This window comes from Emydura macquarii, unplaced genomic scaffold (genome assembly GCF_026122565.2).
Source record: "Emydura macquarii macquarii isolate MOO-44397 ecotype Brisbane River unplaced genomic scaffold, CSIRO-AGI_Emac_v2 contig_2205, whole genome shotgun sequence".
Taxonomy (NCBI): Eukaryota; Metazoa; Chordata; order Testudines; family Chelidae; genus Emydura; species Emydura macquarii.
Window position 1 is genome coordinate 25,634,956 of NW_027132342.1, and position 22,641 is coordinate 25,657,596.

Below are 22,641 nucleotides of genomic sequence, written 5' to 3' on the forward strand. Positions count from 1 at the left end.
ATTTGTATTCAGTAATACCTACTTATGGCAGTAGGGCTTCTTTTTAACTGGGTTTCTCTTCTGTGGCGGTAACAGCTGACACAGTTAGATGGATTTTGGTCTTCCTTGTGCATTTTCAGAAGAATCTTTTTACTGAGCTCTAATCAGTTACATCTTTGCAGCCTCAGTGAAGATAATAGTGTTATAGTGTCACTGAGGGCATAGCGTGGCTTCTAGGCCCTTTATTGGCGGTGATGACAGGAAAGAAGGAAAGAGACCAGCTTGACTCGCAGCTCCTAGTTTGATTTGCAGCACTGGCAGGTGGAAAACTGTAGTTTTACTTGTAAATGGAGCATACTGGAGCTGAAAAGTCATTGAGCCAATAAGCACAGAATGTCACTGCCATGCTGTAGAAGCATTCTTCAGAGCAGAACTGCAAGTAAAAAAATATGTGAGTGCATATGCTGAGACAGTCCCCGACTGCCTGTATAAATGTTATTTAGCAAAGCGGGCGGTGTGCTGTTTAAGGAAGAACTGATGGGGAGAGCGCGTGTTCATAGGTGCTGAAACTAGAGATGCTGGGGGTGCAGCTGTGCCCTCTGGCGTGAAGTGGTTTCCATCATATGCAGGGTTTACAGAGCGATACAATGGTTCCCAGCACCCCCACTATATGCATTGTTCCAGCCTCCCTGGATGTGTTACACTGGGAGCCACACTCACAGCTGGTGTAACATCTACTTGCAGTGGAGAATGTCTAGCGACAGGCATGTCATTAAATTATCACACAAATGTATTTAGTTTGGCTTTTCTGGCTTGAATAAAATTAGGACAAAGAAATATGCCAAGCGTCCCTATGGGCTTATGCATTTTTTTGAAGTAGGCAGAAGAGCTCAAGGCTCCGCCAGCTCAGAGGTTCAGAATAAAGTTGAACAATTCATGTTTGTCATGAGTTTCAGATATTTCCAGGCTGCTCAAAATGTGATTGGCCTCATTAATGATAAGGGGCTACGGCTCTGAAAGGCTGTCCTTGACCCAGCTATAATTGCCTTTATAAATAACATTACAGCTACGTAACCTTGTAAACTATTCACTTACCTTCATACATTATCTTATTAGTTGAACCTTTCACTCTGCAGCTACTGAATATTTGATCAGTCAAATTAGTGGTAGAGCCCTATTGATAGCAAGTACTGGAGGGAAGAAAAACCACATACTATGCATATGATGGCTAAGACTGCCGGCTACATTGCCCTCTCTTCTACATATTGTAGTCTATGTGAAGAGGAGTATCTGGAGCATGGTATGTATGTATTTTTTATATGGAGAAGCCACACAAAGGTCGTGAAGTTGCGGATGGAGGTACGATAAGATATAATATTTAGTAAATAGCTGCAAATGAGCATGCAAGCCACAGAAAAATACAAAGGGGAAGAGAAAGATGCCCCCACAAAAGAAACCCAAACCTTGAAACTACTTAAAATTAGCCTGAGTTGGAGGATCATCATATTCATGATCAACCCATGATCACAAAAGACACACACGTTAAATCCTAACCTGACTTTATATTTCAATTCAGATCTAGCCTAAAGCATATTAGAACAGCTGGTGCGTGAAAGTCTGTCATGAGATTGTGGAACTCTCACAGCTGATCTTTTTCTGACTTTCAAGGTGACAAATGTCCAAACATCAGCTGAGCTCACAAGGCCATTTTGGGCTAACCACCTATGAACTGTGTGCAAGATTCTGGCCCACTGATTCCAAACTCTATTCCAAAGTTTAACCCTTTGACCCACACTCTAGTCCATGAATCTGATCTGAATCTGAACACTGGCCCATTACCTTTTGTAGATTTTTGTATCTGTTTCAAGAATGCCTTATGTTAAAGGTATAAATAATAAGTTTGGCTTTGATATCAACATGGGTCAAGTGGAAATGCTTAGTAAAGTTTATTTTAACAGAGAGCAAGTAAACTGAGCATACAAATAGTGTATGAGTAAAATACAAATCCAAGTTGTCTGTTGCTCTTGGGTAACTGAAACACTTCAATCTCATTTTTATGTTAATAGTCTTCTAAATTATCATCTTTCAGTACGTGCTTAGTAGCCCATAACTCCCATTTTTGTAGATAACTTTTCCTTTAACAACAACGTACTCAATCAGGTCTTGATGTCCCCCAAACTGGTAGATCAGGTGCTCCCATCTAAAACGACAGTAAAACATTTATGTATTTTCACAAAAGGAGATCATGTACACAGCATACATTGAACAAAAGGGCCATCTTGAATCACGAGAAGCAAGTATTGTGTACCGAGCCTTTGTCTCAATATTATATTAAGACAGTAAGTTACAAATCAGCACAGAATTCCTTGTAATGTTTCCACATAAAAGTTTGTAATGTGCTTTCAAAATAGTTGTGGTATTAGGCTTTGAGTATATAGTCTTAAAAATCTTGGTCCATATTCTCCGCCGGAGTTATTTATACCCACTGAAAATAAGTGCAAAGTCAGTGCAAAATGCCACTAATGTACAGGTGTAAGTGACTCCATAAGGTGCAAGGCAGTGAGGAATCAGGCCCGTATGTTAAATTAGGTTTTAAAACAACAATTTAAGTACATACCTTGATGAATTAATGATAATGAGATCTCCCTGTTTGCCATTCTCTATGGAGCCATGCGTATTGGATCTTCCAAGAGCATAAGCTGCATTAATGGTGGCAGCTGCTAAAGCCTCTTTCATTGACATTTTCATGTTTACACAGGCCAAATGCATTACCATGGGCTAATACAAAAATAAAGGGGGAAACAGGAGTTACCAATAATGCAAATAGGCTGCCTCTTCCGTAATGCTGGGAGGCCCAAAGCCACGAAGTATGAATGACAAAGGTAACTCGTCTCCTGCATTGTGTCCACTCCAAAACAAGAATTGGGAACATAGGACGCCCCTTCCTCCTACGTAAATGAAACCTTTCACTGCAGATGTGAAAAACATGAGCCTCTTGGCTCTGTAAGAGCTTCTAGAGAAAATACTCTGAGCCAGAGCCTCAGCTCGTGTAAATCATCTAAGCTGAGAATCTAACCCTCTGTCTAATTTTTAAGAAAATGATTCTCTTTAAGTAAGCAAGAACTACCCACGTGTTGTGACAGTAGAAGACTATAAACGGTTGTGTGTCCTGTAATATGCATTAAGAATGGCTTACCATTGAATAACAGTACGCATTGGGGTTAAAATCACTGCCAAGAGCAACTATAACCCCTTCTTTTAACATTTTCCTAGCTTGAGGTTGCTTCAGTCTAGAGAAAGAAAAAAAAAAAGATGTCAATCCAGTATGTTTAGGTAGTACACTTTGAATTACAGCAGGAACAAGTCCATGTATTACAGGATTTGGATACCTCAACACTTTGGAAACAAGAGGCCAAATTGTGCTCTCAGCTACACACTTGCAACCCCATTGATTTTACATCTGGAATCTGGTACCTAGTGCTTTGGAAGCAGCTGTAATTTTGGTGGCAACCTCTCAGTGATAGCAAAGACCTGGCTCATCATTTACGTCCTCTACATAGAAATATTTCTTAGTGCATTGGTGAGAAAATGTTACCTGTTCCTTACACCATATTATCGTTGGCCATTATTATACTTTTAAGATTTTTCCTTTGAGGTGCTCACGTTTTTCACTTCCCCCTTCTGTTCCATTTTTCTTGGCTGCAATGATCTCAGGGAGTAAACAATTGCTAACAAAGATCAACCTGTGAGCTTGTTGTCCTATAATTGAGCTGCACACCTTGGAATCTTTGGACCAAATCTTGTGAAATACTGAACACCTGCAATTCTCTGTGCAGCCAGTGAAAGCTACATGGGTCTGATCCTGTGAGGTGCTAAGTACTCCCAGTTACCAATGAAATCCAAAAGGAGGTGAAGGTGTTCAGCATTTTATTGGAAGTACTCACCACTTCTCAGTATCAGACTGTTAGCCTGGTGCTCAGTGTCTCTTAGGATCCGGCCGTGTACTAGCTAGTCAAAATACTTCCTCAATCCTGTCATGTACAATACTTTTGAATTGGGCTTCTTGGAAAAGTTACAGAGAGTTGGTATGAGACTGGAAATGTGATTTATAAACAACAAGTCAATTCACACAATTCTCTTACACAACAAAGGTTTTGATTTTCAGTTTCTTGTTGGTTAATTTAGGCTATGTCTACATGGCAGTTGGGAGATTCAGCTGCAGCATGTTTAGGCAATTATGAGCTACCTTTGATCTAGCCAACTCAAATAACAATAGCAGGGAACCTATGGCAGCATGGACTTGTTGCTCAAGTACATACTCAGGGTCCCAGGCAGGCTTCTACTCAGGTGGCTAGCCTGTGCCACCATCCACCACAGCTGATCGCCATATTTGGGATCAGGAAGGAATTTTCCCCCAGGGCAGATTGTCAGAGGCCCTGGGGGGTTTTCCACCTTCCTCTGCAGCATGGGGCATGGATCACTTGCTGGTGGAGTCTCTGTACCTTGAAGTCTTTAAACCATGATTTGTGGACTTTGATAACTTCAGTCATAGGTTAGGGGTCTATTGCAGGAGTGAGTAGGTGAGGTTCTGTGACCTGCATTGTGCAGAAGGTCAGGCTAGATGATCATAATGGTTCCTTCTGATTTTAAAGTCTATGAGTCTAACCATGCTGATGCAGCTTGACTGCTATTTTTAGTGCATTTAACTCAATCAAAAGCTAGCTGGGGCTTGCTTGCACATGCTGCAGTCACACCTCCTGATAGCAGTGTAGACACACACTTGTGGACACAACAAGGATGCCCATTTAATTGTTGTTTTTATATCTGTATTTTAAATATCTGTCAAAAGCAACTAGAGCTTTTCTGAAAATACCTGATGTTGCCTAGGTAAAAATTAAACAACATTGCTAAAATGTTACATGCAACCTTTTCAGCTTGTTAGGCAAACAAGTGGTCCATTTCCTTACATCAGATACAGTAGAAGCTTTTGCAAGTGAGCAAATGTACATACTGCATGTGTAATGTAGATTACTGAAAACAAATCCAGTTTGCAAGGTGACATCTTCAGTTAATGCCTAGCTGCTTTAGTTAATGCATCAGATGGGGGACCCATCTGAGTACATCTCAAAAACAGGGCATTGCCTAGATTTTATGGGACCCCATAGGAAGTAAGATGGGTGGAGGCCCATCTAGCTTCTTTTACAAGTGTGGCCATTTTCCACGGTCCACGACTGAGTTAAGGAAGACAAGAACCTTCTGAAATATGAGACTCTTGAGGCAAAAGAATGCTCCTGCTGTTACAGTTATGGCCGTAATTTCCAATCCATCAAAATGGCATTACCTCAGCATGTAGGCAGTGGTTGGTAAAAGGACAGCTGCACACTTTGCACGTGCCATTGCAGCAATGCCTTCATCGCTAATTTCTTCCAGGTGACTTATAGCCTGGGCGCCTAGTTCAGCTCCAAGCTAAGCAGATTGTAATGAAAGATTTAACAGAAAAATTACTAACAGATACTAATGAATCACTGAAGCTATGTTCTTATTATCAATCTGCTTGGACAGACAATTCATTAGGATGATACCCAAGGCCTATTTACACAGCACTTTTAAAAAAAACTCAAGAGTGATCTTTAAAGAATAAGTTAATTTTAAGACAAATTATCTGCTAATTTACTGCAGGTAAAACTTTCATGAAATTATTAAAATTACAAAGTTAAAGCTATTAACACTTTAAAATGTAATCAAAAGAATCTGGTCAGACTGATGCCTTGCACAGAACTTTTAACTGACTCAGTGAATATAAACAATTGTACAACTAAGGATAAAACTATAAACAGATTTAGTGCAGAAGGAGAGCTGACTGGAAACTGATCTTCTTATGAGAATGGAGAAACTGACCTATGCAATTCTAGAGTGACACACTGTAAAGAATTCAATGTTGGTCAAGACTTATGCTCTCCATATACAACAAAATTGACAGACTAATGAAGGAGGATTAAAAGGAGGCACTGATCAAATGATGACGAAGTATGGACTCAGATTCCCCTTTACAGAATTGCTGTTATTTGCTGCTGTCAGCAGGAATGTCTGTACTGTTGGAAAGAGATGAACTGCATGACTGAGAGAAAAAATAAATATTTTTTAAAATAGTGAACCAGTAATGAACAGGGTCACAGATATCCATCTTTCCTATTTACCTCACTACTAGAAGATAAGCTAAGTCAATATTTGAATAGCGAGTAGACAAGTTACCAATAAAGGTCAAGAGTTCCACATCTTTAATTCATCAACTTTGCACATTGGTAGTACTGGTGATTTAGTTCACAAACTACTTATCATAGTTTTATAGAACAACACATTGATTTGGAATATTGTAAATTTCTCAAAGCATCAGTTCTCTCAAAGGGAAATGAAAAGCAAAAATGGTTTAAATGCATATGGAAGGAAGAAGTACCTCTGCAGATTTCATCGGATGGAGTTCATCACCATGGAAGTTAATCTGTAACCCTATATCTTTTCCACCCTGAAGAATTCTTCTGGTACAATTCAGATCAAAGACACCTTTCTCACAGAACACATCTATATTATTAACATGTATTTCACCATTTAAATTCAGTTCCTTCAGTTTAGGGAGATGGTTATTGATAATGTCATCTGTGGCTTCAGTAGCATTTTTCCCTCTAATGAAAAGAAAATGTTACAAAGACATAAAAATGATTTAGCCTTTGAACCTTGGAGTACTGTAAATTCATGTATTTAATAACTATATTAGTTAAATATACAAATATAGGCTATATACAAAAAACCCTCAGACATTTAGCAAATGCCAAAAGTATAGTTGACCATATATTTTTACCTTTGTTGATAATGTTTCTCAACATTTCTAAACCACTGAATTTTACTTCCATTACTGCCTTGTTTTGAAGCCTAATCTATTATTTAAATTTTAAAAACAACAATGCAAGAGGAAAAATATTGTAATTCATGATTTAATTCTAATATCATTTTCAAAGGATTATGTTATGTCCTCTATATTATTTGTAAGACAGATTTCTTTAGATGCCAACCAATGTTTTTGCCCTTTAAAAAAAACATTCTTCTACTTTTCTATTTATACATTCTGAACTGCTTACATTTTATCCTTAAAAATGTCTTACAGACACTTTTTAAAAAAATCATTAACTTGAGTGGTAGATGCCTGAAATATCAAAGCTAACAGGAGCATTCAACACAAAATTGACTTTAAATTTACTTCTCTCTCTCTTTTTTTTTTTTTTTTAAAGGTCCTTCAGTTACAGAGAGCTGGTTTCGTCTTAGTGAGGCATTCCAGCTTCCAAGAGACTATGCTGATGTGACTGTCACAACCACTTTGGAATGCCATTGGTACATGAAAATGACCTACAGGAGCTCAGTAAGTGCCTTTTTAAAAGGGTTTTTTATTTCTTTGTACCTTTGACGACTACGGAGGCTAAAAGACCTGGAATGACATCTCTGCCTTTAATTCATCCATTGTAAAACAAACAAAAACAACACTGCCCCAGCCCGGCACACATGCAATATGTCTCTGCTGTTTGGAGTTGTCTGTAGGAGTTTTACAATGGCAGTAATATCAAGGAGCCAGATTCTGCTCACATTGACAGACGAGGTTTCACAGTTTGTAAATCAAAACAGAATCTGGCCCATTGCCTTTCTTTTGTTCACTTGTTAAAACAGTTGTTGGGATTGATTTGGCTTTTGCCTTCTCCAGCCTTCCCTCTTTTCTTTGGCTTAGCAGTTTGTGAAAGAAGGTGGGTTGAAGGTTAACTCTAGAGCCTTTAGAAAATGAAAGAAAGACAAGTATGATTCCATTCTTTTTGTTCTATTTGCTGTAATGCCCCCAAACAGATACATTGAAAGACTGCAATCATTCTAATAAAAAAGAGACTTTCCCTCTGGAATTCACTTTCAAAATATCTGCCCAGCATGGAAAACATTGCTGACCCCAAGTGTTCAAAAATCATGAGCCAGGCACCCCAAAAATCTTAAAAATCATCATTAAAATAATATGGTGGATTTTTATTTGCCTTCTGCGTTTTAAGCCTTTATGGTTTTCCAACTTTTTTTTGCAACCATGAAGGCTGGAAACTTACTAAAAAGAGAAAAGCTGAGATTCTCATGATTCCAGGACTTGGTGCTTTAAAGAAAAATACCAAATGTTGCAAGACTCCTTATAAAATCACAACAGTTGGCTAAACATTGCGGTGCAAAGAACCTCTGGGTAATGTTTCTGCCATTAGCAGCCATAACTTGTGATGTGATACTATATTGACACAAACGTAGAAACTGGCGTGTGATTTAATGGGATGTTACACAATTGCATTGTAACAGCTACTATGACAACTCCTGAAGGGTCTAATGAGCATTTCTCATTGTTATTTTGCTCTGGATTAAGGAAAATGATTTTGAAATGGTTTACAGTCATAAGATTTATGATAAGATTTTGATATGGTTACATTAACCTAAGGAGTGTTATAGAAGTGGTCTATTTGACATCTGTATGATTAAGAATGATCAAGGAGAGCCTAGAGCAAAGGATGAGTGCTATTTTATAACAGATGTGTATCAAAGTGTAAGGATTTAAATAAAGACAGTGGTTCTGACTTTAGTTTTTATCTCTGCCTGTTTAAAAGCTTGTATAATTTATAAATAACTTAAGTGCACCATTTTTTGTGGAAAAAAGAATCATGGCATGAACTGAGATAGAGGTCACTAAACATCACTTACAGGGTATCTGTTTATATACATACAGAGGGTATAAAGCGTTTGAGGCATGGACCTGAGAAGACCTGCAGAATTTGGGGACTGGAAACTTCTAGACACAGGTACCTGAATTGTAAACAGAACTGAGGAAACTCTTAAGAAGCGAAAAGCAGAACACCGTAGACTGTGCTATGTACTGATTTGGTTTCAGGCAATTAAAATCTGATCATTTTCTGAAGCCCAGGGCTTGTTTCTTTTCTAGTTTACAACAGTGTATCTTCACTGATTTCTTTGAAATTAGACCTGATTTACATCATCAGAGAGCAGAATCAGGCCTGGAGGCTGAAACTATGATACTTCTTGCAATGCTTGCTCATGTCCATTCCATTATAAGTGTGTGCACGCCTCCATGCACGGTTATACAGAACTTTTTTCCCCTTAGCAGATCCTGTAGGGCCAGCTCCGGCGCCCCCTGGAGCCCCGCACACATGCCGTGATATATGAAGCACTGCAAGCCCTACGCCCCCTAGTTCCTTCTTTCCACCTGTGACGGATGCTGGAACTAGCCTTGCTCGCAGCAAGTACTATTCCCCTTGTTTGGACTTCTTTGATATTCTAAGTTAGTTTTAGTTAGTTAAGTAGTTGTTAAGTGTAGTTACAGATAAGGCAAGTCCCTGCGGGGACTTCGAGCGGCCGGGCCATGCCCCGGGTGCTGGGATTCAAGCCATGTGCCTCCTGCGGGAAGGCCTTCCTGCTCAGCGACCCCCACGATCGGTGCTTTAAGTGCTTGGGGGAAGCCCACAGGAAAGAGACTCAGAAGGACTGAGAGATCTGGTTGAAAGCCCTGCTGATGGAGACAGTGTTCCGCCTGGCGTCCGAGCCGGCCTGCTCCTCCTCAGCACCGAGCGTGACCTCGGTGCCAAGAGCACCGCCCTTGGCACCGAGCAAAATCACCGGTGCCGAAGAGGATGAAGCATAAATGAGCAGAAGTCCACATTAACCCCAGTGCAACACATAGAATTCATTGGGGCCACCCTGCACGCTTCCCAGGCCAGAGCCTTCCTGCCTCAGTCATGTTTCGAGGCGATGGTCTCTATCATCCCCCAGCTGCACCAATGCCCCATGACAACAGCCAGGTACTGCCTACTGCTGTTAGGCCACATGGTGGCCTGCACGTACGTAGTGAGACTAGCTCGCCTGAGGCTCAGACCGCTTCAGGCATGGTTGGCCTCGGTATATGTGCCGAGCAGACACCCATTGGACAGGGTGGTCACAGTTCCTCCGCACATCTTAGCCTCCCTAAACTGGTGGCAGACTCCCAGGGCAGTGATGAAGGGCGTTCCGTTCAGGGAACTGGTCCCATTGGTCACCCTAATCTCCAATGTGTCAGATGTAGGATGGGGAGCCCACATCAGCACCAACCTAGGTACTCAGGGGCTGTGGTCGGGGGAGGAGAGGCACCTGCACATCAACATGAAGGAGCTGAGGGCCATTCGCCTAGTGTGCAGGGGGTTCCTCCGATTCCTGACAGGCAGAGTGCTGCAGGTGTTGACGGACAACACCGCAGCCATGTTTTACATAAACAGGCAGGGGGGAGCGCGCTCTTCAGCCCTCTGCGAGGAAGCTATCCGTCTGAGGGACCTTGCCGTGAGGCACAATTTCCACCTGATGGCCTCATCTCCTGAGAGTGAGGAACGATGAGGCGGATCACCTCAGTAGGTCGTTTCTACCCTGCCACGACTGGTCATTGCACCCAGAGGTGGTGGCTATGATCTTCCAGAAGTGGGGAGTTCCCTGAGTGGACCTATTCGCGTCAGCCTGGAACACAAAGTGTCCGAGGTTCTGCTTGCTCCGGGGTTGAAAAACCGGGTCCATTTCTGACGCGTTCTTCATGGACTGGACAGGGGCCCTCATGTATGCGTTTCCAACCATTCTGCTCCTGCCCCAGGTTCTGCTCAAAATACAGAGGGACAGAGCGAACGTTATACTCATTGCTCCAGCCTGGTCGAGACAGCACTGGTTCAGCATGCTGCTGGACCTTTCGATTGCCCCACCTCTGGAGCTCCTGAGACGGCACGACCTTCTATCCCAGGACTACGGTCGCCTGTTGCACCTGGACCTTGACTCCCTGCACCTCACGGCCTGGAAGCTCTGTGGCTGACAGAGGGAGAGAGAGCCTGCTCGGTGCAGGTCCAAAAAGTCCTGCTTGGCAGCAGGAAACCTTCCACACAGGTCATGTATCAGGCTAAGTAGAGGCGGTTTACCTGTTGGGCAGAGTCCCAGGGTATTCCACCCAGTCTCTCACCTATATAGGTGATCCTGGAGTACCTGCTCCAGCTAAAGCTCCAGGTCTGGTGCTGGCCTTGTTGAAGGTTCACCTGGAGGCCATTTTGGCCTTCCATCAGCTGCTAGAGGGAAGATCACTGTTCTCCCATTCCATGTTGGTCAGGTTCTTCAAGGGACTGGAGAGGCTTTATCCGCAGATCTGTGACCCGGTGCCTCCCTGGGATCTCAACCTGGTCCTCTCGAGACTCATGGGGCCCCCTTCGAACCCATGGCTTCATGCCCTCTGCTCATGCATTCATGGAAGGTAGCCTTCCTGGTGGCCATTACCTCAGCCAGGAGGGTCTCCGAGATTAGGGCCTTGACTTCGGAGCCCCCTTATACAGTATTCTATAAGGACAAGGTCCAGCTGAGGCTGCATCCGGCCTTCCTACCCAAGGTGGTTTTCCAATTTCAATGTAACCAAGGTATTTTTCTCTCCGTGTTTTTTCCCAAGCCTCACGGTTTGGAGGAGGAGAGGAGATGGCATTCGCTGGACATGAGACGAGCCCTGGCCTTCTACATCAAGCGTACAAAGCCGTTCTGGAAATCAACACAGCTCTTCATCACAGTGGCTGACAGGATGAAAGGCTCACCTGTCTCCACCCAGCGCATCTCCTCGTGGGTTACATCATGCATCAAGTTCTGCTATGAGCAGGTGAAGGTGCCGCTTCTGGGAACCATCACAGTGCACTCAACCAGAGCTCAAGCCTCATCTACAGCCTTCCTGGAGAGAGTGCCCCTGCAGGACATCTGCAAAGCTGCCATCTGGTCATCGGTGCATACCTCCACGTCCCACTATGCCATCGTCCAGCAGACGAGAGAGGACGTGGGATTCGGCACAGCCGTGCTGAGGGCAGCTCACCGGTAACTCCTACCCACCTCCCAGGTATTGCTTGTTAGTCACCTATAGTGGAATGGACATGAGCAAGCACTCAAAGAAGAAAACAAGGTTACTTACCAGTAACTGATGTTCTTCGAGATATGTTGCTCATGTCCATTCCACAACCCACCCGTCTCCACTGCCGGAGTTGGCAGAAAGAAGGGACTGAGGGGGCGTAGGGCTGGCAGTGCCTCATATACCATGGCATGTGCGCGGGGCTCCAGGGAGCGCCAGAGTCAGCCCTATGGGATCTGCTAAGGGGAAAAAAGTTCCGGGTAACCATGCATGGAGGCGTGCACGCACCTATAGTGGAATGGACATGAGCAACACATCTTGAAGAACTTCAGTTACTGGTAAGTAACCTTGTGACGTGTTGAGAATCCCTGGTATATTCTGAGGTAAACTATTGCTATCTGGAAGGCCAGCTGATTAGTTTTCAGAACTGCTTGAAATGTTTTTGATAAAAAAAATGTTTTTCACAAAAAATGGCTTTGACCATTTGGGTCAAAATTCTCCAAGTAATTTTTTTTTAAACAAAATACCAAACAGAAACTGAAAAATTGTTGTTAAAAATATTTTGCTAAAAAAATAAAATTACCAAAAAGAAACCCCTTAAAACCTTTTTGTGAGAAATTTAAGAAAATCCTAAATCTATGTGAAATAGTTTAATAATTGATTAAAGCAGAACAAACTGGCATGAATGTAATGGGGGATGGGTAGGTGCTGGTATGCAGGGGACTCATTTTAGGGCACTCTTTTACATGATTTCTACATCTTTATGCATTCTTCTGTTACATGTCTGGTTTTGACCAGGCCCACTTCTCAGTTTGTCAAAATGCGGTACTCTTATTATATAACACCATTTGTCCGGGACACCTACTGTCATTCTGTATGACATTAACTCTGTAGTACAGAGAAGTCTCATAAACCCAACTAGTTATCTTCTCCGTTGGAAATAAAAATATTTTTTTCTAAGAAAGGAGAAAGAATGGATTGTTTTGTTAATTAATACACTACAGTTGGACCCTTCTTGATCAATCAGAATGTGTGCTATTAGTCCAATTATTTAGATAACCAGAGTGTGCTTCCTTTTAGCAGTAAGACCTAAATCCTGGGATCACACTCCTAGGAGACAGTTATCCATACGGCGTGGAGTTGTAACCGCAAAGGATGGCTATATGCCCATTGGCTGAATCCAGTCGATTTCTGTATAAAACCTAACAGTCTGACTTTTTTCATAACTGACCACCATCACACCAGTATGCTACCTCACTTACTTCTACTTTCAGTTTAGGAAAGCATTATTTGTCAAATGTTATTTCTAAAACACTCTGTTGCCATTTTGGAGAAAACAAAACACGAACCCCACAAACCACCAAACAAATTGTCTGAGGCAGGCAAATTCTGCTGCACCCTCCTTCACCCACCACCTGGCTCTGTCACTCCTCTCATTTATTTCTGTACGATCTGACATCAGTTTGTAGTTTATCCACTCAGGCAGTGCAATCATATTTTGTGAAATAATAGGATAGTAATATTGTTTAAAAGAACAAGAAAAAATAAATCATATTACTTAGGCACAGAATGAGCTCCACAGTACGTAGAGGAAATGTTGCTATCCAGTAACCATCTAGCCCGTTCAATCACCCTGAGCATTTTAAGCTCTGTTTCTAGGTTTAAACCATATCCGCTCTTGCATTCCACCAAAGTGGTTCCTGCTCTGAGCATACGCAGCAGTCGGTGTTTGAGAGTATTGAACAGTTCCTCTTCTGAGGCTTTCTGGGTGTGTTCGACTGTAAAATGTATTCCTCCTCCAGCTTGGTGAATATCCATGTAGGAGGCACCTGCCAGCTAAAAACAAAATTCTCTTTTGAACATGGGTATTCTACACATTTTATTCAAGGGATTCTGTGAGGTGCATCTGGCCTAATCCACAGTGGAGAGAAAAAAAACCCCATCCCAGTGATGGAACTATGTGGGGGAAACTCCATAAAGAGATCTTTGTGAAGATTTTTTTTTCCCCCGGAGCCTGGAAGAGGTTACCAGCCCTAGCTCTGGCCTGCCATCACAAATTCATTTTCATGGGAAAAGAAGTAAAGTGGAGATGAAGCTGATAAGCAAAGGTAACAAGGAAACTCACCCCTGTCCCGTGGCTCCTTTGTGCCAGCCAAACCAATGCAATGGAATACCTCAATGGCAGAAGACTGTCTGTTGGAACCCCAGAGACAGCTCTGTGGACTACTGCACCACTCTGGAGCAGCTGGTGTTCTGTGGTGGGCTGGTGGCATGGCAATTCTGCCTCACTGCAATTGTACAAGTTAGGGCAGCACTCAGGGTTGCCTTAGCTCTCATAGAGGGGATTAAATAGGGAGACACAAGTTCCCTGCACCAGTGCTGAATCTGGCCCCCAAAAGACTCTGGCAGTGCTGTCGTGCTACAAAAAACCCCCAAACCAATCTATTTCACTGCTGAATTAAGTATTTCCTCCCAGCTGTGCATTCAGTTGGATTTAACATGGCTTGTTCCAGCAGAAGCCACCAGCCAGAAAACTGAAACAAGTTTGCGGACGATATCAAGCTGGGAGGGGTTGGAAGTGCTTTTGAGGATAGGATTAAAATTCAGAATGATCTGGACAAACTGGAGAAATATTTGAAGTAAATAGGATAAAATTCAACAAGGACAACTGCAAAGTACTTAGGAAGGAACCATCAGTTGCGCACACACAAAATGACTGCTTAGGAAAGAGGAAAAGGATCTTGGGGTCATAGTGGATCACAAGCTAAATATGAGTCAACAGTATAACACAGTTGCTAAAAAGCAAACATCATTCTGGGATGTATTAGCAGGAGTGTTGTAAGCAAGACACATGAAATAATTCTTCCACTCTGCTCCACGCTGATTAGGTCTCAAGTGGAGTTTATGTCCAGTTCCGGGTGTCACATTTCAGGAAAGATGTGGATAAATTGGAGAAAGGCCAGAGAAGAGCAACAAAAATGATTAAAGGTCTAGAAAACATGACCTATGAGGGAAGATTGAAAAAATTGGGTTTAGTCTGGAAAAGAGAAGACTGAGAGGGGACATAACAGTTTTCAAATACATAAAAGGTTGTTACAAGGAGGAGGGAGAAAAATTGTTCTTGTTAACCTCTGAGGACAGGACAAGAAGCAATGAGCTTAAATTGCAGCATGGGTGGTTTAAGTTGGACATTAGGAAAAATGTCCTAACTGTCAGGATAGTTAAGCACTGGAATAAATTGTCAAGGGAGGTTGTGGAATCTCTATCATTGGAGATTTTTAAGAGCAGGTTAGACAAACACCTATCAGGGATGGTCTAAATAATACTTAGTCCTGCTTTGAATGCAGGGGACTGAACTAGATGACCTCTCGAGGTTCCTTCCAGTCCTTTCCATTCTTTGGTTCTATGATTCTAAGAATGTCCATTGTAGGAGCGCAGGACTGTGTCTGATGCTTAGTTTAGACAGAACTCTCTTCGGAGGTGGAAGAGTTGCAGAAAGGAGCAAAGTCCTTTAGGAGATCAGATCCCCTTTCTTAAAACAGATTTAAAGGCAAAATCCTAGAATTCATATCTGCCTGTAACTTGTGTTGTTTAAAATAAGGGGGTCTGGGGAAGGTGGGAAGGAAGAAACAAGACGCAATGAACTGGACTTTGTCCTACTCAAAGTAGTTACTACTATTGGTTTTGTAGTGTTGGTCTATTTTACCATTGACATAGTTTTACCCAGCAGTTGCACTACCTGAATGTCATCATTTTTTAGCAGGACCAGCTTTAGGATTTTGGAGAGGACTCCAGTTAGGATAAAGTCATAGGAGGCCCCTTCACCATGTTGTGATACCAGGCTGTCTCATGATAAATTATCCCTCCCTCTCTTTCCCTTTCCCTTTCATGGGATCAATTATGTATCACCTCTCATTTCTCTTTTAACAACATCACATGAAACCTCTATTATTAAGTATTAATCGTGTTTATTATACTGTTGCCTGTGGGCCAACAGAGAATGGAGCTGCAGTGTGCTAGACGCTGTATAAGCAGAGTGTGGGACAGTCTTTGCCCTCAAGACCTTACAATCTCTGTAATATATAGATAAACAAGCATATATTAACTCCCTCCTCCCCCAATTTGAAATCACACACTGATATTCCAAAAAACAAAACATGCCACAGAAAAAAGCACTGCAGAGGTGAAAACATTTTATTTCAAGCCATTCAGGTGCTTGCATTTCCTCCTTCCCTACATCCATCCATTTGGGCTTTTGAACCTCCCTGTCCATAGTGCAAACTCAGTTTCTCTTCAATTTTTTCCTCAATACACTTACACTTTCTCCTTCTGGCACTCAGCAACATTCCCCCATATGGATTACATCAGAAACAAATTCTAGGTGTCTGAATAAATAAAATAATTTTCACCTTTATGTTGTGATGTTTTCATTTCTTTAATCCTTTAATTTCCTTTTTCCATCTCCCAATATCATTCTCATTTTCTTCACTATCATTTTCTCTACCTTTTATAAGGTTTGTGTTCTCTTACTTCTGTCTGTCCCCTATTTCACTTCCCCTTAACCACTGGATTCCTTTCTCTTTCCTTCTTCCTCTTGCTCCTTGTTTTCCCATCCTTTTTCCTTTGGCTCCAACCCTCTATCTGTCTCTGTCCTGGGTCTCCAAAAGCCATTGTTTCCTCTCTGATCCTACATTCTATATGATATAACTGATACTACTTTCCAGACATGAGAAATAAGAGCGCAGAGAAAGCAAAGATAGTTGAGAAAGCAAATATGAGGAGGGAAAAAAAAAGCCAAATCTGTGATTCTGTGAAATTACCTTCATTGCAAACTCATGAACCCTGTCACCAGCCCACACTGGATGGGTATGTGCATCTACCAAACCTAAAAAAAGAAACAACAATAAAATAAATGAATTGCAGAAACTTCATTGTTTGGGAAAAGGAAAAACTTGAGAAAGTGAAAGCAAATTAAAGGGACAGTGACAGCTGAAGAAAAAACCTATACCCCTTCCTCCCCCCATACTTCTGTCTTGAAAAATGTCTTTTACTTTATATTATTGCAAAAAACACCTATGATTACTATAATGAGGATATTCAGGGGGGAAAAATCTTTTTTTCAGGGCTTTTTAGTGCATCTGGTAGCACTCGGTGTGGAGTTAAACTGTTTCTCCTGGATAGTACGTCTGTCAGTCAGTTTCCCATGTTGTTTATCTATCTTTTGCACAGCAACAGGAGAGAGAAAAACATTTCTTCACAACAGGAAAACTGGCAGGAGGACTTATAAGGAGGTGCAGTATCTGAAACAATTTTCAACTTACTTTGAAACAACTGACTAGATTTCATGTTGATGTCCCTTTAAAAGTGCAAACTTCATATACTGGGCTTGATCCTGTGGCACTTATTCTAGCAACAGATGACTGCCTGCAGAGGAAGCTTTCCCTACGTAAAGACTGTGAAATCAGCCCCAGTGAGTGACAGAGTCTGTATCAGAGAAGATAGATGTCCAGCAACTTAGATGCTAAAAATATTACTAAAGTTCATAAATACGACACACTTGATTGACTTTACATTATGTAATATTTTCAGAAGCTCCTAGGTGACTTATGACCCTAAGTCCCATTGACTTTGACCCACATCACCAGTCTGTGTGCAGGGTGGGGAGAGTGGGCTCCAGGGGTAGACAGGAAGGGGAATGAAAAGGGTGGGGAATTTGTGGAGCTTTGACTCTGCCACTCCAACCAACTCACCTGAGCTAGTGTGGAGTGGGAAGTCATTTGTTATTGGAATGGGTCAGTCGTGGATAATTAACCATTGGGAGGGTCATTCACCATTGGAACAACTTACCAGGAATTATGGTGGACCCTCCATCGCCAGCAATTTTTAAATCCAGAACGGATGTTTTTCTAAAAGATACGTTCTAGTTCAAACAGGAATTAATTTAGAGAAGTCCCGTGACCTGTGTTACAGAAGAGGTCAGACTGGGTGATCACAATGGTCCCTTTTGCCCTTATAAACTATGGATCAGATTACTTTCCCCCAGAGCAAGAAGGAAACCAGCAGTGGCATTGTGTGTACCTTTATAGTCATAATTACATTCTTAAATGGCTCCTGGCACGAGGGAGTGTGTGTGTGGAAATAGCTACGTGCCACCCTTTATTCAGGGCTCCAGGTATTCTGTCAATCTAGCCTTAATGTATTAGATAAAAGAGTCTTTCATAGAATTTTGTATCTGGGACTTCAGAAAATTTACAAAAACAGTGAAAACAAATAGGTGGCTAAGAGGGAGCCGATAACTCTGCCAAACCAAAAATTGGCCAACAAAAAAATAAATAACCCAAGGAAAAAGAACAGCTGAAAAGGTCAAAAGTAAACAGGCCCATGTGAACAGACTTTGCAACTAGCATTGGAGATGACCAGAGTAGTAGTCCAAAGGGCCTTTTCAGAGTTGCAGGCTTGGTCTCTAAACCAAGAAGGCCCTGCACTTGATCTGATTCAAGCTGAACCTCAGGAGGGAGAGCAAAGGCACCCTAAATTATTTCAAAGGATGACGTGAGGGGAGGGGGTTGGTTGCTTAAATACCAAGCGCCTAATTTATGTATGGTTTGAACTATACAAAGAAAAGAAGTTTGGGGTGTGTTTGAGTAACTGAGGAACCTGTGCTTTATCCATATACTGTTCAACCATTCTGTTTTGCACCATTGACATTAAAAAAATACACCAACCTGGCAATATGCATTTCCCAGAACAGTCAATTATTTTTTCAAATGATGCTTCTGAAAATTGCTGGTGAATAGCATCTGCATGGCCTATAGCTTTTATACAGCCATCTCTGCAAAAACAAACCATGGTCAAACAAGCTTGAGTTTGCTGAAATTGAGTTTGTTTAAAAAGGAAACGCAGCAAGTTGTATTTAGGAGCTACTGATGCATCATCCTTTCAGAGATGTGGTGGGGTCATTGTTTGCTGGACTGTGAAAATGGACAAGGAAGATTGTTTGCTAATCATGTGGATGCTTTGAGATCTATGAGGAAATCCTATGGATCTCAAAACATCTGTAATAAGCCTAGGCCATCCCCACACCCTGCCAGCTTTCTTCCCTTGGGATGATAACTTGCGGGCCCTTTCTATTTGTGAAGTAATACCTGTATGTATCTGTAACTCAAAAGGCAAATGCCAATGTATTCGTTAGCCCAGTATATTGTTATTACCAAATCTGAGTGGTAACAACTAATTTAGACCTCATCATTTTGTATGTATAGTTGGGATTATTTTGTTTTCCAATGTGCATTACTTTGCATTTGTCAACATTGACTTTCATCTGCCATTTTGATGCTCAATCACCCAGTTTTGTGAACTTTGCAACTCTTTGCAGTCAGCTTTGGACTTAACTATCTTAAGTAATTTAGTATTGTCTGCCAGCTTTGCCACTTCACTGTTTACCCAGATCATTTATAAATATGTTGAATAGCACTGTTCTCAGTACAGACCCTTTAGGATCCCCGCAATTTACCTCTCTGCACTGTGAAAACCGACCATTTATTTCTACCCTTTGTTTCCACTCTATTAACTGGTTACTGATCCATGAGAGGACTTTCCCTCTTATCCCATGACTGCTTACTTTGCTTAAGAGCCTTTGGTGAAGGACCCAGTCAAAAACTTTCTGAAAGTCCAAGTATCCTATATCAACTCGATCACTGTTGTCCACATGTTTGTTGACCTCCCCTCAGGGAATGTTAATAGCTTGGTGTGGCATGATATCCCTTTACAAAAGCCATGTTCACTCTCCCTCAACATATTGTGTTCTTTTACGTCTCTGATAATTCTGTTCTTTACTATAGTTTCAACCAATTTGCCTAGCACTGAAGCTAGGCTTACTGGCGTGTAATTGCCAGGATCGCCCCTGGAGCCTTTTTAAAAATTGGCATCACATTAGATATCTACTAGTCATCAATTACAGACACTGATTTAAGCAATAGATTATATACCACAGTTAGGTTCTACAATTTCATATTTGAGTTCCTTCAGAACTCTTGGGTGAATACCATCTGGACCTTATGATTTATTACTGTTTAATTTATCGATTTGTTCCAAAACCTCCTCTATTGACACTGCAGTCTGGGACGGTTCCTTAGATTTGTCACCTAAAAAGAATAGCTTGGATGTTGGAATCTCCCTCACATCCTCTGCAGTGAAGACTGCAAATAATTCATTTAGCTTCTCTACGACAGCCCTGTCTTTCTTGAGTGCTCCTTTAGCACCTTGTTTGGCAGGCTCCTGCTTTTGATATATTTAACAAAATTTGCTGTTAGTTTTTGGGTCTTTTGCTAGTTGCTCTTCAAATTCTTTCTATTAATCTCAGTAGGATTTGACTTCCAATTTTTAAAGGATGTCTTTTTGTCTATGACTGCCTCTTTTCCTCTGTCATTTAGCCAAGGTGATTTTTTGCTCCTTTTACTGTTTATTTTTTTTAAATTTGGGATATACATATAGTTTGAGCCTTTATTATAGTGTTTTTTAAAAGTTTCTATGCAGCTTGTGGGCATTTAACTCTGGCGACTATTCCTTTTAATTTCTTTTTAACTAGCTTCCTCATTTTTGTGTTGTTCCCCTTTTTGAAGTTGAATGCTACTGTGTTGGGTTTCTTTGGTATTTCCCCCAACCCCCACAAGGATGTTAAATTTAATTACATTAAGGTCACTATTACTATATTCACCTTTTAGACCAGATCCTGTGTGCCACTTAGGACTAAATCAAGAATTGCCTCTCAATAATTGCCTCTCTGGACAATTGGAATTGTCCCAGTGAGACCTAATCAGCACGGAATGGAAGAATTACTTCTTGCTTACACCACTCCTGCTAATATCTCCCAGAATGATGTTTGCTTTTTCTTGAAACAGTGTTACCTTGTTGACTCATGTTTAGCTTATGATCCACTATGACCCCCAGATCCCTTTCTGCAGTACTCCTCCTTAGGCAGTCATTTTTCATGGGTAATGGTACAATCCTGATTTAAAATTACTTTATCGAGTTCAGGTTACTTCACTTAAAGTTAAAGCAGAGATTGAAAAGGTCCAGGGAGGGCAGAAAGCGTGGTCAGTGACATGACAGGATTTATCTTTGAGAGACCAGAAAGACTAGTCTGAAAAAGAGAAAAGAGTTAGAGAGATGTTGACTGAGGTAGTCAAAATTATGAAATATTAATTTAAAATAAATCATAATCTCCTTTTCACCCTGTTCTATAGTATGAGACAAAAATAAATCATACACAAATAGGAAAAAATAAAATCAATACTGACAGGTGAACAATCAGAAGCTATTGGGCTTGCAATTTTATGTGCTAGTTCCTTTAATATTCTTGGATGGAGATTATTTGCCCCCCCCCGGATTTAGTTCCATTATCCACATTGGGTGTGATAATTTCTACCTCCATATCCTTGTTCCCATTAGCTGCCTTGCCTTAAACTCTTCATTAGCCTCATTAAAAACCGAGGCTTTATGTTGGCTCTAAGGTCCTGATCCTGTAAAGATTTACTCACCTGCTTAAATTTACACACTATGAGTAAAGACTTCACTGGGTCTACTCCTGCATAAAGTTAACTATGTGCTTAAGTCTTTGTAGGATCAGGGGCTAAATAATTTGCTAACTACCCAGAATATAATTATTATTCCAGAATTTACATTACTTTTCAGCCTACTCATTTAAAAAGAGTTTGAGTCATGTCTCACCTTCAGCACTATGACACTGAAGTTTTAGACATAGCAATTTATGTCACAAGTGTCTTAGCACACCCACACCAAAGGCTGTCTTTTTAAAACAACAAAATAACTTTGTTTCTTAACTGGAATCTCTAGTTTAAAAAGTTAACATTATGGATTCCAGTCTACAGAGTCCCTTCTAGGGAGAGTTAATCCACACAAAAAACATCCCCCCTTATCTTCAGCCACAAGCAATGAGTAAATAAGCATTTGGGAATATTTTATTACGGATTCCGATAAAAAGGTACTTTTTCAATGGAATAATAGTCATTCCAGCACACACAAAATGCCAGGTCGGGGTCTGAATGGAAGGAGACCCTGCAGAGCGGAAGAATTTGCTTTTTAAAAAGAGGTAACGAATAACTTTATGCACCACCAGACTTGATTCGCTTAATCTGAGGGCGCCGAGGAAAAAGGGAAGCAGATGCCCCGTAGCTGCATCCCGTCAAGTGCCTGTTCAGGAGGAGACAGCTGCCCCGTACCGAGGCTGGTCAGGGGGTTCAGACACCCCCGCAGCAGACTTACTTGCCGATCACCACGCTGGCATGGTCAAGCACGGCCAGGTTGTGCATGCCCGCCTGCAGGAGGTACTTCTCGCCTTGGGTGCAGATGAGCACCAGCTGCTGGGCGTTGTGCAGCAAGAGCCGGTGCTCGCCAGCCATGTCGGGGCAGGGGCAGGGGCGGCAGCAGCCCCCTGGAGCTTGGATCTGCGCAGCAGCCGCACCAAGAGACAACCAGGAGCAGCCCCGTGGACTTGGAGCCTGGGGGGGGGAGCGCTGAGCTGAGCTCCAAGTCTGCGGGGCAGCGCTGGGGCAAGGGGCGTTTCCTCGCTGGATTCCGACCACCCTGCGGGGCCGCCGCCGCCGCCTCTTGTTCTGCGCCCGCCCAGCAGCGAGCCCCACCCCCGCGCGGCGCTCGACAGTCTCCAGTCCCCGTCGGCGCGG

General features: G+C 41.9%; 1 protein-coding gene across 1 annotated transcript; it reads right to left on the reverse strand.

Annotated features, from left to right (window-relative positions):
• Positions 1-1,910: 1,910 nt before the first annotated feature.
• Positions 1,911-22,374, reverse strand: AMDHD1 (amidohydrolase domain containing 1). Its single transcript, XM_067559777.1, has 9 exons — positions 22,223-22,374; positions 18,664-18,770; positions 16,759-16,823; positions 13,497-13,774; positions 6,434-6,659; positions 5,321-5,445; positions 3,176-3,269; positions 2,597-2,757; positions 1,911-2,179 (listed from the first exon to the last, which is right to left on the reverse strand). Exons 1-9 carry the CDS (start codon positions 22,357-22,359, stop codon positions 2,065-2,067), a joined length of 1,308 nt encoding a protein of 435 aa, XP_067415878.1. The 5' UTR covers positions 22,360-22,374; the 3' UTR covers positions 1,911-2,064.
• Positions 22,375-22,641: the final 267 nt, after the last annotated feature.